Here is a 13760-nt window from a genome sequence, read left to right as displayed (position 1 = left end):
GCTCCAGCCTCCGCCATCGTGGCCTCGGAGGACGCGGAAACACCGACCGCGGCCACCGCGGTCTCGGCGGTCTTGGGCGCACTGTCCTCCATCGCCTCAGCCTCGGAGACCCCAGGGGCCTCGGCAACCAAGGGCGCGCCGGCCCCATCCGACTCGTGAGCCTCGCCCCCACGGGGCGGAAGCGCTCCTTCCCTCGTCTGTGTAGGGGTCACCTCGGCAGCCCCTCTTTGGGTAGCCGGCTCCTTCGGGTCGACCCTCGTCGACGCCGCGCCACATTGGATAGCGGCTTGGGCCTCCGCCACCTAGTGGGCGGAGGAGCCGGGGCTTGCCTTGAGCGCCTTAAGGGGCGCCAAGGGAAGCTCGTCCGCGGGCCGCTTCCGACTAAGGAAAAATAACCTACAGGGTCAGCGCGAAACCAAAAGGTGAACAGAAGGCACTATGACCCTGCCAAGAATACACTTACCTTGAACGGGGCGGCAACCGTTTCGCCATGGCAAACCTCGTCTGCAACAGCGGAGGAGGCGGCAGAGGCGTCGCCTCCGTATCCATCGGCGCCGGTCGATCCTCAATGGACCCCGGCGCCCCTTCGGTCCTCTGCGGGGGCGGTGGCGTCGCCTCCACCGCCACCTGTTCCACCATGGCTGCCGAGCCCACCGGGCTGACGGCGCGTTTGCCCAACGCCCGTGCCTCGGGCGTGTCGGCCTCGGCCCCGGAGCGGGCAACCGCCGACCTCGGGTCCACTTCTCCTCCTCCCGAGAGTGCCGGGCTGCTTGCCAACGCCCTGGGCACCACCTCCACTACATCAGGAAGGTGGTCTAGGGGACCTCGCCCCACCTCGCCCCCGTCATCCTTGTCCGAGGCCTCCGTCGACAGTGACGTCAACGGGGATTCCTTCAACGGGAGACCATCCTTCCGTTGTTGACGGCGGTGCTTATCCAGCTCCTCGCGCGCAAGGATTTGCTTCGTGCGCTTCGCCGCCTTCGCGTCTTTCCGCTTTTTCTACGCATCGGCATGCGCGCGGTTGATCGCCCGCCGCCTCGTGTCCTCGGGGACGGGCGGCGGAGAGGAGCGCACGTCCCTCATCCCCTGCAGGAACGACGGACGCGCATAAGGAAACAAGGGGTAAGGGGAGATTGAGGAGGCTCGGAGGCTACAACGGCACATGACTTACCAGCGAAAGGAACCCCCACGACGGCCGCATTGCGATAGGGGTCAAGTTGCCGCCCTCAGCTTTGCCTCTACCGTCTCCCCCACCCGACGAAGAATTTCCTCGTCGGAAAGGGCGGAGGAGGACATCCGGGTGCCCTCAATGGGCTCACCCGGCTTCATCTCGAACAGCCGCCGCCGTCGAGCCATCAGCGGCAGCACCCTCCGATGGTGGAAGGTGGCCACGACCACAGCCACGGTGAGACTGTGGCCCCGCAGCCTCGCCAGCCCCTCTAGAAGCGGCTGCAGCTTGGGCTGGTCGTCCTTCGGGACGCCGTACTTCCATCTCTCCGGGCAACTCCCCACAATCCGCCCAGTGTAGGGGGGAAGTCCTCCGTCGTCGTTGCGAAGGTAGAACCAACTCGTGTACCACCGGCGATTGGAGGACGCGAGTTGGGCCAGGATGTAGAGGTGCAGGCGGTCCTGGCGCACTTGGAGAGTGCAGCCGCCGGCCCTCGTCGCCTTCCTCTTACCCGACGTACCCGTCGGCTTGGTAGTGTGCCCCGCCTAGAATAGGTGGAGCCATAACTCCCAATGGGGAGCAATCCCCAAATACCCCTCGTAGACAGCAACAAAGATAACCGCCTGAGCGATGGAGTTGGGATTGAAGTTGTGGAGCTCCACGCCGTAGTAGTGCGGGAGCGCCCGCATGAACCGATCCACCAGGACACCGAGGCCGCGCTCGTGAAAGGAGACAAAGTTTACGATGTAGCCATCGCGAGACCTCGGCTCTGGCTCGCCGTACGGAGCAATCCACTCCGGCCTGGTGGGGTCTGTCACCGGGCGGAGGAGTCCACCGTCGACAAGCGACTGAAGCATCTCCTTGGTGATGTCCGAAGGATCCCAGGGGTCCGCCTCGACAACGACGATGTCGCCGGCCATGGGTGCGATGGAGGAATCGAGCGCGGCGATGAGTTTTTCTCTCTCTCCCATGCTCTCCCTTTTTTCTCGCTTTCTCCCTAGGCTCGCTCTTCTCCCCTCTTCTTCCCGGCACCCGCTGCTCTAGCGACGGCTCGACGGAGGCAGTGCTTATGCAGGCAAGGTAAGACGAGGAGGGGCGAGACTCTTCGGGTATTTATGCAGGGGGGAGGCGAAATGAACGAGCGATGAAATCGGGAAAGTTTCCCCCCTGATCCGGCGCAGTTAACCACGAGCCGATTTCACTGGCCCACGCGCCCACGTCTCCCTCATTAAATGCGAGAACAGTTACGTAACATCCACCATGTCACGCTCGGCCACTACGGCGGCAGGCGTCGTTTCACCTCCCCAGGAAACCGCCTCAAAAGGCGCGCCACCCATTGCCGAGCCAATAGAGAAGATATTCCCCATGGCCTATTCCTTTCGTATGAAGGAACCAGGCTCTGAGCCTATTACGGTCTAGGGGTTCGAAGGCTGGGCCCCAAAAGGTTTCGACAGCCGCCCCAGGATAATAGAGTCAGGGACGACCGCGGGCGAGCCTATACGGGGCCGAGGCCCAAGCAAGCGAAACGCTTGGGATGCCCAAAGTCGTGTCTGAGACCGGCAGGAAGGTCTCCGAATGGGATCCCACCGTAGGGAGGCACCGAGCCACTGAGGCCCAGCGAACGGCCTCGGCACCCACTAGAGAAATCCTCTGGTACTCTTGGAGTGTGTCCCTGGACCGCTAGCCGTCCCCTAGCGAATGGGGTTCAGGCCTCCACTCGGACTACCCGATAACAGCTCACCGGAAGTGCCACCGCTCGTGCCCACTGAGGGTAGCGAGGCACATTCCACCCCTCCTTCCGAGCAAAAAGGAAGCGTGAGGGTCGCACAAAAAGTCAGGGGAACCCCCGACGGCCTTCTCGCTCTATGCAGAGGCTAGGGGGCTCTTCCTGCAACCTTACCGAGACCCAGCGACCCCGGCTCGCACTCAAAGGGGCACGGCAAAACAAACCCTCCTTCCGAGCGAAAAGGAAGCGTGAGGGTCTTACAAAAAGACAGGGGAACTCCTGACGACCCTCTCACCCTATGCAAAGGCTAGGGGGCTCTTCCTGCAAATGCGCCGAGACCCCACGACCCGAGCTCGCGCCCAAAGGGGCCTCGGCAAACAAACCCTCATGCGCGAGGGGCGTATAAAAAGCCAGGGGAACTCCCGACGGCCCTCTCGCTCCACGCAGAGGCTAGGGGCTCTTCCTGCAACCTTGCCGAGACCAGAATGGGCTCGGCAAACCAACCCTCCGTCCGAACGAAAAGGATATATGAGAGTCGGATGAAAAGGTCAGGGGATCCCCGACCGCCCTCTTGCTCTAGACGGAGGCTCGGGGGACTCCTCTTGCACCTAAGACAAAGACAAACGGTCCAAGTCCACGCTAGAGGTTTCGTTACAAACACGATAAAGGGCACCGAGCCCGTTATGGTACAGGGGTTCGAAGGCTGGGCCTCCAAGAGGTTTCGACAGCCGCCCCAGGGCAACAGAGTCAGGGATGACTTCAGGGCGAGCCTACGAATGGCCGAGGCCCGAGCGAGCAATCGCTCGGGGCGTCCTAAGTCGTGTCCGAGACCGGCAGGGAAGTCTCCGAATGGGATCCCACCGTAGGGAGGCACCGAGCCACCGAGGCCCAGCGAACGGCCTCGGCACCCACTAGAGAAACCCTCTGGTACTCTTGGAGTGCGTCTCTAGACCACTAGCCGTCCCCTAGCGAACGGGGTACGGGCCTCCACTCGGACTCACCCGATAACAGCTCACCGGAAGTGCCCACGCTCGTGCCCATCGAGGGTAGCCTGGCACATTCCACCCCTCCTTCCGAGCAAAAAGGAAGCGTGAGGGTCGTACCCCAAGTTAGGGGAACCCCTGACGGACCTCTCGCTCTGCACGGAGGTTAGAAGGCTTTTCCTGCAGCCTCGCCGAGACCCCCGCAACCCGAACTTGCGCTTATGGGCTCGGCAAATGCGATAAAAACTCCTCGCTCAAATGCAAAAATGAAAAAAGCCCCTGGAGGAGTAACTCCACTCCTCCAGGGCCTCAGGGGCGACACCCGGCGGGTGCGCTCGCGCGCACCCACCGGAACCTCAAGAAACGAAACCCAATTCCTACGGGAGCGGGTATAAACCAAGCCTTGGCAAACCCTTAGGGAGAGTGCACGCACTCCCCCGGAGGCTCGGGGGCTACTGTCGGGTACCTTAGAATGGGGTACCCCAAGCGAACATCAAAGGGGTCACTTAAGTCCCATCAACACTCAAAGCTAGAAGGTAAGCCGCGGGCCCCTCACCCGCCACATCCGAGCCCGCCAGGCTCTCCGCCTCGCCTCGAGTCTCGCGCAGAAGGTCTCGGCCGGGAACACAATCTCTGCCTCACGCGAGGCTCTTCACGGAAGGCCTCGGCAGGGGGTGCATCCTTCGTATCGCGCGAGGCCTCCCTCGGAAGGCCTCGGCGAGGAGCCCGATCTCCGTCTCGCGCGAGGCCAGCTTATCCATAGTCCATCGCCCTCGCCTCGGCCGGTCTTCCCGACAGCGCGTCATGTCCCATTAATACTTCAACCACTCCCGCAATCTCAGCCGAACGATGGCTCGACACCACAGAATGGCCGACGGGACATGAGGTCGCATCAGCCCCATACTGGCTGAGGCAGGGCACGGCGGGGATTACCGGTCACTGTATCCCAACGCTGTGCCCACGACCAGCGCCCACACTGGACTGTGTCCCGTGATCCCCGCCTCGAAAACAACACCGCACGGACAACTTAGCCCGGGTCATCATCGCCTTCAAGCCGGCGCACCAGATCAGCCGCCCACTCGGGGCCTCGGCACTGTGCACCAAGGTCTCGGCTATCTCGGGGTTTGTGCCCGCCGAGACCCCCCACCGCGGTGCAGCCTCGGCACCAACCAAGCCTCGGCCTCGCGCACAGTCCATCCACAGTGGCTTGCACGTCCACCACCGCACCCACTCTGAGGCAGTCCCGGGGCTCCCACGACGCACAGGATCGAATGGGACTAGCGCGCCGCCCCAGTGCTCCAAGGATGGACCACTCCGACGACCACGTCGCCACAGGAACAGGCCACAGGGCTCGAACATGCCGCCCCTGTTGGCACGACGCCGCATAGTTAACACATGTACTGTCCTTGTCCTCCCTTCAACTACAAAAGGAGAGGACTTGGACCACTTAGAGGAGAGAGAAAAAGAACAGCTTGTAATACACACACGCTCACATCCCAGCCGCCTGAGAGCAACGTCTCAAGCGGCCCACACAACACCTCGCCGAGACCTGGGATCAGCTCCCTCTCTCACCCTGCCTGTAACCCCCTACTACAAGCACTTCGGTGCAAGGAATACAAGATCGATCTCTCAGACTGGACGTAGGGCATCGATTGCCTGAACCAGTATAAACCTTGTGTCTCTTTGCATCACCATCCAGAATCGGGAACACGCAGTTCAAATTCACTAGTCGGTTGAGGACCCCCCGGTCCGAAACACCGACAGTTGGCGCGCCAGGTAGGGGCCTCTGCGTGTCAGTTTCGTCATCCCAGCAAGTCCCGGATGGCAGACCCTGTACGACCATTGCGCCTCGGCACGGTGGTTTGGTTTGGGAGCCTAGAGTTCATGTCTCTAGGGCATGAGTACGACATGGTACTCCTCACTCCTCGAGCCCTACCAACCGACGATGAAGTCACGCACCGGTAGCCCAGGCGTAGGCGGCGCCCGGGCGGCCGCTCTCGCCGCGCTCGCCAGTCACGAAAATGCTACAGTAGCCAAATTTCCAAATTTCACCCAACTAAACAAGGCGTCAAATCAAATCGGTAAAATTAGCAATCATCAGGTACATTCGGCAACACAGAAGATTGTACCATACGGAGTATTACTCAACCAATTCCCATATGTCTGATAGTACGAAATGGTGACAAATGCATACGCAAGTTTCGACCATAATAGACACACAAGCTCGAAACAGTATCGCAGCTGACTCCACCCCGCAGTCACAAGTAACCACAACAACCATATTGTAGTACATGATCCATCTGAATTACACATACAAAAATTTATTTATGGAGATGTTGTTGAAATCTGCTGTGGTAGGCCGTTGTCAATACCAATGGATGTAACCAGACAGCACCTCTACTTCCATGCTTTAATTTTAGTACCTGAAGACACAAGATTGCCCACATTAATTTTATGTTTAATCATCTGTATATGCAACCACCAATCTTGAACACCGCAAAAGGTAAACGATACGAGTAAATTGTAAAGATGATTGTATAAATGTATAATGAAAGGGTTGTGATTGGATGATCATTAACCATCCATCTGTTCTAGGGGAAATTAAAAGGTTCAGCTCGAGGAAGCACCGAAGCAGCACGCGGAAGCAAAGCAAATGGTGGCAAGCAGCCGGCAATGCTGCGCCCTGCGGCACGCTCCAATGGATAATTGACTCCTCCCAGCAGGCACCACCGCACCACCACCAAAGCAAAGCAAGAGGGGTTTGGGGGTTAAGGGCAAACGGGGAGCCGGGGACGCCGGAGAAGAGGCACGGGCACACGGAACACCGAGGCGGCAAGGGGAAAGGGAGGTGGGGCTGCGGTACCGTGCGGGGGCGGAGGGCGGATGCTCGGGCGCACGGCGGGCCGGCGGGGCAGCCGGGAAGGGTGAGGTCGGTCGGCGGCAGGTGGAGTTTGGGGGGAACTTACTTGGCTCCGTGGAGAGCGAGGGCCATGGCCATTAAGACGACGAGCGCCGCCGCCGCTCCGGCCGCGACCTTGGCGAGTGGGCGCAGTGGCCCCTGGATCGGCTCGTCTCCGGAGACGGCACCGCCGCCGCCCTCACGGCCGGCGCGGATGTGCGAGACGATGATGAGCATCATCCCGAGAAAGAACGTGGCCGTCGCCGCGAAAGGCAGCGCGCGGAGAGCAGCCAGGCCGAGCGCGCCGTGGCCCGCACCACCACCACCGGTGGCCTGCCCGTGCCCGAACACGATGAACTCGAGCGTGCCCGCGGAGACGCACAGCAGGAACATGACAAGCCCCGAGATCGAGCGCCGCCCGTTGCCCGCGCCGGCTACGGGGACGGCGACGACGCGGCGACCCATCAGGTGGTGGTAGATGAGCGCGACGGCGACGAAGAGGACCACCACCGCAGCCAACGGCGGCAAAAGCTCGGCCACGCTGCCGAGCAGTGGGGCCTGATCGGATGTCGTGGTGCCCGCACCGCACTGCGAGTCAAGGAAGGTGAAGATGTCGAGGGCGGCGAAGGCCAGACACAGGTCGGCGAAGCCGAAGGCGGCGAAAACGCTCACCATGGTGTTTGGTTGGGGAGGATCTGAGGTGTGGAGGGAGGGGGAACCGGGGAAGGGCGGTTCGCTCGTTGGAGGAGAGAGGAGCATGTAGGGCGCAACGCAATGCAAATTTGCAAAAGCTGCTTGCCAGGAGGAGAGTGAGTGCAGCGCTAGAGAGAGAAGAGAGCGCGCTCTATCTTTGTCGTTGTCCAATTTTCTACAGAGCGAGAAGAGACAAGAATGACGGGAGTGCCCCTCCTGGCCAGTCATGGAGGGTCTTTTTAGTCTTTATTTACTCATCAAGTGAGAACAGATAAGAGGCCGGATAGCAACGTCCGCGTCGAGGGGGGTGTTCGCTGCAGAAACTGAACAAGGAAGCTTCCCTTTTATTTCCCTCAACGGCTTAAGTATTTGTTTTTGGAGTGAATGACAGGTAAGCCTCTAGCCAAATCTCCCATAGCCGAAAAGGGTAAGCGAACGCAACGTAGACCTGAGGTCATCATTACCCACCAAGTGAACCGTCGACACGTTGCACGTGTCAAGGTCAGTTTCATCTCAGGGTCAGGGTATGTTCCTCCCCCCCCCCCCCCCCCCCCCCCTTTTTTGTCGACTCCTCTACGTATTGTTGTGCACGCTAAAATTCTTTTTCTGATTGTGTGGTGGTGACCCACATAAATTAAACCTTCTAAACTATTCCGTCATCTGAATAGACTATAACCTAGTACCAAAATAATTGATTTGAGCTGCCATACTAGTCTATACTTCAACAGCTCTACTATGTTCTATGTTATGTCCTCCAAAGAGCGTAGGGTTGGAACATTATAGCAGAACTCTTTCCCTAGAAACTTGTAGGAAGGCAAGGCTGAAACGGACACAGGCAAGATATGAAGAGTGTATGACAAGTGACAAGGTATACGGACTAGGCGTGAACAAGTAGAATTGGGCTGTGCTTGGTCCTCGCCAGTCAGCTGCTGCTAAGCCCATCTGTTCTATAATCTACACCGGGCCTAGTCTCGTGCTGTAGCAAAGAAAAACCGAAACCCAATCTACTGGAAAAAGTCCACATTACCTCCCTCAACTTTTATAAAAGTCTGTTTTTCTCTCTAAACTCTAAAATCGGACAAAACACCTCCCTCAACTTTTAAAACCGTTCATCTTACCTCCCTGACCGTGTTATAAGCATTTTTGAAGGCAGTTTTGTCTTTTTATTTTTTATTTATTTCGGCCGAATCTTTGAAAAATCATAGTAAATCATATAAAAATTATAAAATGTAAAATTCAATTTTGTTGGACTCCACATGAGTAGATCTACACAGTGAACATATAATATGGTATGCTTTAGTACAAAGTTTCTGATGTGGCTTTAGATCTATTCTTTTATGTAATTAATTGGAATAATTCATAGCTGCAGTTTCTATGGTCCAATTGTGATAAAATTTTTATGGTAAGCTAATTATTGTATGATTGAACTATAGTAAAAATTTTATACTCATTCGATCACGTATAGCTTAGTTATAGATTTATTTATATTTAACAAGCATAAACCTAAATAAAATCTATAGGGAGATTTATCTATTTGGCACTCAAACAAATCATTCTTTCGTATTTGGCATTCGAAATTTTGAACTTTCTTATCTAGCACCAAGTTGAAATTTTCTTCTGTAAATGGCACTTCCGTCTGTTTTCACCGTCCATCTGTTAGTTGAATGGTTCAACCTCATCCCGTATGTCGAATATACCCCTCTGTTATTCATGCGTGCAATTTGGCCAGGCCAGGAGTTATTGTAGAGAGAGAGGGTATAGAAAAAAGAAATCGTTTCCTTACGAAGGAACGACGTCCTCACACGGTTCAACGCAGGAAGAAACGAGAGAAATTGCGTTGGGGGAGAAACGACTGGTTTCCTCCGGATCCGGTGCGCTGCAGCTTGAGCGAGCACGGTGGGGGCACGGGCGACCGGGCCAGCGAGCGAGTAAGGCGGCGGCATGGGCGACCGCGGCCAACGAGCGAGCACGGCGGCGCGGCGAGCGCAGCCACGCTGGCCAGCACGGCGACGCGGGCGAGCGCGGCTAGCGAGCAAGCATGGCGGCGTGGGCAGCACAAGCGAGTGTGGGTGAGCATGGCGTTCGCCCGGCTCCCACGCGCCCGCCCCGGAGTTTTCGGGTGCCTGGGTGCGCATGGAAAGCCGCTGGCGCGGACCTCGCACGGCTGCACGGAAAGCCATGGGCCACGCATGGCGTCGGATGTGCTGGTGGCGTCGGCGGCCGCGGACGGCGACGGGCTCCTTGACGCCACCGAGTTCGCGCGGCTCGTGACGCGCCTGCATGCGGAGGCCGGCGGGCTCTACTACTAGAGCGCCAAGCTCGCCGGCAAGGACAGGACCTCGCCTAGCGGCCGTTCCTCGGATCCGGCGCCGCCAGCTGCGGCTTCTCCGCACGCCCCGGGCTCCCCACCGGCAGCCGATATGGCTCGGCTCCCACTCCTCCGCCGAGGCCATGGCGCGCGCCTACGACGCCGCGCTGCTCTGCCTAAAGGAATCGACGGCCGCGGTGGATCTCAACTTCCCATTCCGCCTCCCGTTCGACCTGCCCCCCCGCAGCCATGTCGCCCAAGGCCATCCAGCGCGTGGCCGTCGTGGCCGCGCTTGGCCAGCACCTGCTGCGGCACCAGCGACCTGCGCTCAGAATAATGGCAGTGCCTGCAGCGACGATGACGGCGACACCACCCCGGCGTGGAGTAGCAACTCGCCCACCAGCGACATCTCCTCCCCGGAGTCGACCATCACCAGCGAGAGTGAGATGGCCTACTACTTCGACGGCGACGGCGTGCTCAGCTTCGACGAGTCCAAGGTCACGATGAACGCAGCAAGCAGCCTTGTGCAGCAGCAGCATTGCGTGCTAGCTACAAACACTTACTACAAACAAGGGCACTTACGTCATTTTGCAAGCCACTTAACATCGTTACCGGTGAAAATAAACGGTAGTGCTATTTACGGAAGAAAATTTCAACTTGATGCCAGATAAGAAAGTTCAAAATTTTCAATGTCAAATATGAAAGACTGATTTATTTCAGTGCCAAATAGATAATTCTCTCAAATCTATAACCAAGTTATACATGATCCAATGAGTATGAAATTTTTACTACAATTTAAGCATACAATAATTAGCCTACCATAAAAAATTCACCATAATTGGACCATAGAAACTGCAGTTATGAATTATTCCATTTAATTACATAAAAGCATAGATCTAAAGCCATAGCAAAAACTTTGTACTAAAGCATACCAAATTATATGTTCACTGTGTACATCTACTCATGTGGAGTCCAAGAAAATTAGATTTTTCATTTTATGATTTTTCTATGATTTACTATGATTTTTTCAAGATTCAGCCGAAATAAATAAAAAAGAAAAAGACAAAACCGCTTTCAAAATCGCTTATAACAGGTCAGGGAGGTAAGATGAACGGTTTTAAAAGTTGAGGGAGGTGTTTTGCCCGGTTTTATAGTTTGGGAAGGAAAAACAGACTTTCAAAAAAGTTAAGGGAGGTAATGTTGGACGGGTAGCCCACCTAGTCCAGCCCAGCCTAAGCCTGGTGTCACATTTAGTGGGCCAAAAAGCTTCACTGGGTAGGCGTAGACCTAGGCGACCCCTTTCGGGCCGACAAACGGTGTTTTTCCTAGGCCATGTTTGGCCCAAGCTCAAGCTTTACGTATCAGTATGGAAATTCGTATGGTGTCTCAAAACAGTACGGAAATTCGTATTCACTCAAACGGTGAAACCCACTCCAGATCCCAGTGGTTTCATAGGTAGACGCAACAAATTAAGCGAGACGAGGTACAAGTAGAACCGTAGAAGGCCAAATTATCACCAAATAAACGAAGACAAATGTATGCAGGTAGCAGGAGAAAGGCTACAAAGTCTACACACAACTTTTCTAGCGAGAATTCAGATCTGAGGCAGAAGTGGCTCTAGCTAAGGACTCAAAAAACAAGGTTAGCAAAAGGGGCAGAAGTGAAACTAGCAGCTTTGCAAAAAAAGAAATCGAAGGAGATAAATCTCGGCTTTTAAGAAAGCTACTATAACATTTGGGTTTGGGATACATGACCGAGCTGGGGATGCCACCTAACAGGGCAGAACAAACAGTACTCGACCAAGAACAGCTTCGCAAATTGCAACATAACAACGCTTTGCAGCAGTGAAGATAGGGAGCGCAGCCAGACCTGGCGTTGCCATGGCTAGTGGCAGCAGAGAAGCTCGGCTCAGGTCATGGACATGGAATCCGACGCCGCCTTGATGATGCCCATTACCTCCGGCTCCGGTGTCCGCTGGGTATTGCAGCAGATCGGCGAGCAAGGCGACGGAGATGGGGCGAGCTAGATGTGGAGGCGGCTCTGCTCATATGAGCTAGCACACGTTGACTTGGGGTTACAAGTCCCCCCTCCTCACTCCCTCCTCAGCATCCAGCAGCAGCTAAATAACAAGTGGACAGTGCATCTATCACTCCGCACCAGTGACCAGTACAAGCATCATTGTTGTCTGTCTATGAAATACTACATCGCTCCGCCTATCAGAGCAAAGGAAAGAATGGCCCATCTCCCTTGTACATTAATCCACCTCCTTTTGCGAGGGAATCTTGTCATTGAGCGGTACTCCGTACTACTCCCTCTGTCCGTAGATAATTGTAGCGGTTGGTGTACGTGTCGTAAGTTTCACTCGATTTATAGAAAATGCGTATAATATTTGTATCTCTAAATAAATTTATTAAAAAACTAGATTCAAAGATCTTTCCAATGATACTAATTATGTACCATAAATATTAATATTTTTTTAATATATATTTAATCAAAGTTATTTCTTAGAAAGCGAAAACGATGTATATTTAGGGACAAAGGGAGTATAGGTGCTGAACAACGTTGTACTAGGGTCCTGTTTAGTTCCACTCCAAAATGCCAAATTTTTCAAGATTCCTCATCACATCGAATCTTTGGACGCATGCATGAAGCATTAAATATAAATAAAAAATAAAACTAATTACACAGTTTAGACGAAATTCACGAGACGAATCTTTTAAGCCTAATTAGACTATAATTGGACACTAATTGCCAAATAACAACGAAAGTGCTACAGCGGCATTTCGCCAAAAAAATTGCCAACTAAACTGTACCTAGGAAACAACAGGTAACTTTTGCTTGCCTCCCGTGCTCTACTTGGATTGCTGCGCGCCGTTATTGTTCGTTCGCGCGTTGCTAATGCTAGCAGCTATATATTGCGGCCTATCTTTTGCCATGTAAAAAAACTAATCAAGGAAAAAAAAACATCATCAGGCATGCATGTTATGTAATCAGGGAGATGAGCAAATCTATTCCTGAGAGTGTTCATTCATGTATTTATTGCTAACGACCTGTTAGCACCTGAGTAGTGAAATTCACCCAGTTAAAAAAAAAGAAATTAATTAGAGGGTGGCCATACGAAGAAAGAAAGAGATTAATAAGGCCCTATTTAGATCTCTCATCTAAAACTGAGCCACTAAGGCCCTGTTCGGCTTACCCATATTCATTTTATTTGGCTTCTTTTTTCAGCCGAAATAGTATTTTTCTCTCTCACAATAATTCAGCCGGAACCGTGTTTTTCAGTCAGTTTCAGCCAAATTTCATACCAGCGAACGGGGCCTAAAGTTTAAATCTAATATCTCCAAATAAATGATCTAAAGTTAGACCTAAACTTTAGCTAACCCAAAAAACATATTAGACCATTAGACCACAAAAATAAGATAAAGTGGTCTAAGTTTTGGTTCAAAGGCGGGAACACGTACGCTCGCAAAACACGAACCACGTGTGGCATTCTTCCCACTTCCCAGACGGCCGTGCCCAAATTCCCGCCGCCGCTGCTCGCCCAAACTCCCACCGCGCAGCATTCGTGCCCCTCGACTTGCTCGTGCTGGCCTTCTGCGCCTGCCACACCGCCAGAGTCCTGGGAATGATGCCATGTGCGGCGACGCACCAGGTAGCAGTAAGGGGATGACGCACGTAGGACTAAAGTTGAAGAGATGTCATATTCAATGTACACACGTGTCGTATGGGTGTTCAAATACTAATAAAAAAATAAATTATAGAACTCTTAATTAATTCATGAGATGAATTTATTAAACCTAATTAATTTATCATGCTTACTGTAGCACAACATTATAGAACGGTTTACTATGGTACAATATTATCAAATCATGGAACAGGGTGATTATCAGGGATGCGGAAAGCTGGACATCAAGGCAAGGCAACAAAGGAACGGTTTCAGTTTCTTTCGAGGAAAATATCCAAAGGAATATTGCCATCCAAGT

The 13760-nt window shown here is 54.1% G+C and overlaps 1 protein-coding gene across 2 annotated transcripts; it reads right to left on the bottom strand.

The window, feature by feature from the left end:
* Nucleotides 1-5979: 5979 nt before the first annotated feature.
* LOC136523083 (uncharacterized) lies at nt 5980-11862 on the bottom strand. Of its 2 annotated transcripts, none has more exons than XR_010776091.1 (2): nt 11647-11862; nt 5980-6300 (listed from the first exon to the last, which is right to left on the bottom strand). XR_010776091.1 is itself a non-coding variant. In XM_066516861.1 (2 exons), exons 1-2 carry the CDS (start codon nt 7695-7697, stop codon nt 6294-6296), a joined length of 861 nt encoding a protein of 286 aa, XP_066372958.1. In that variant the 5' UTR covers nt 7698-7711; the 3' UTR covers nt 5980-6293. The 2 variants fall into 2 exon arrangements, 1 of the variants encoding a protein (XP_066372958.1); XM_066516861.1 differs by lacking the exon at nt 11647-11862 and adding an exon at nt 6844-7711.
* Between the last annotated feature and the right edge of the window lie 1898 nt (nt 11863-13760).

This window comes from Miscanthus floridulus, chromosome 18 (assembly GCF_019320115.1).
Source record: "Miscanthus floridulus cultivar M001 chromosome 18, ASM1932011v1, whole genome shotgun sequence".
Lineage (NCBI taxonomy): Eukaryota > Viridiplantae > Streptophyta > Magnoliopsida > Poales > Poaceae > Miscanthus > Miscanthus floridulus.
Note: the sequence above shows the minus strand (reverse complement) of the source record. Positions and strands in the feature narration are given on the sequence as shown.

Bases quoted from the DNA above. Each gene is read 5' to 3' on its own strand.
- LOC136523083 (XM_066516861.1), bottom strand. From the start codon at position 7,697: ATGACTGGCCAGGAGGGGCACTCCCGTCATTCTTGTCTCTTCTCGCTC.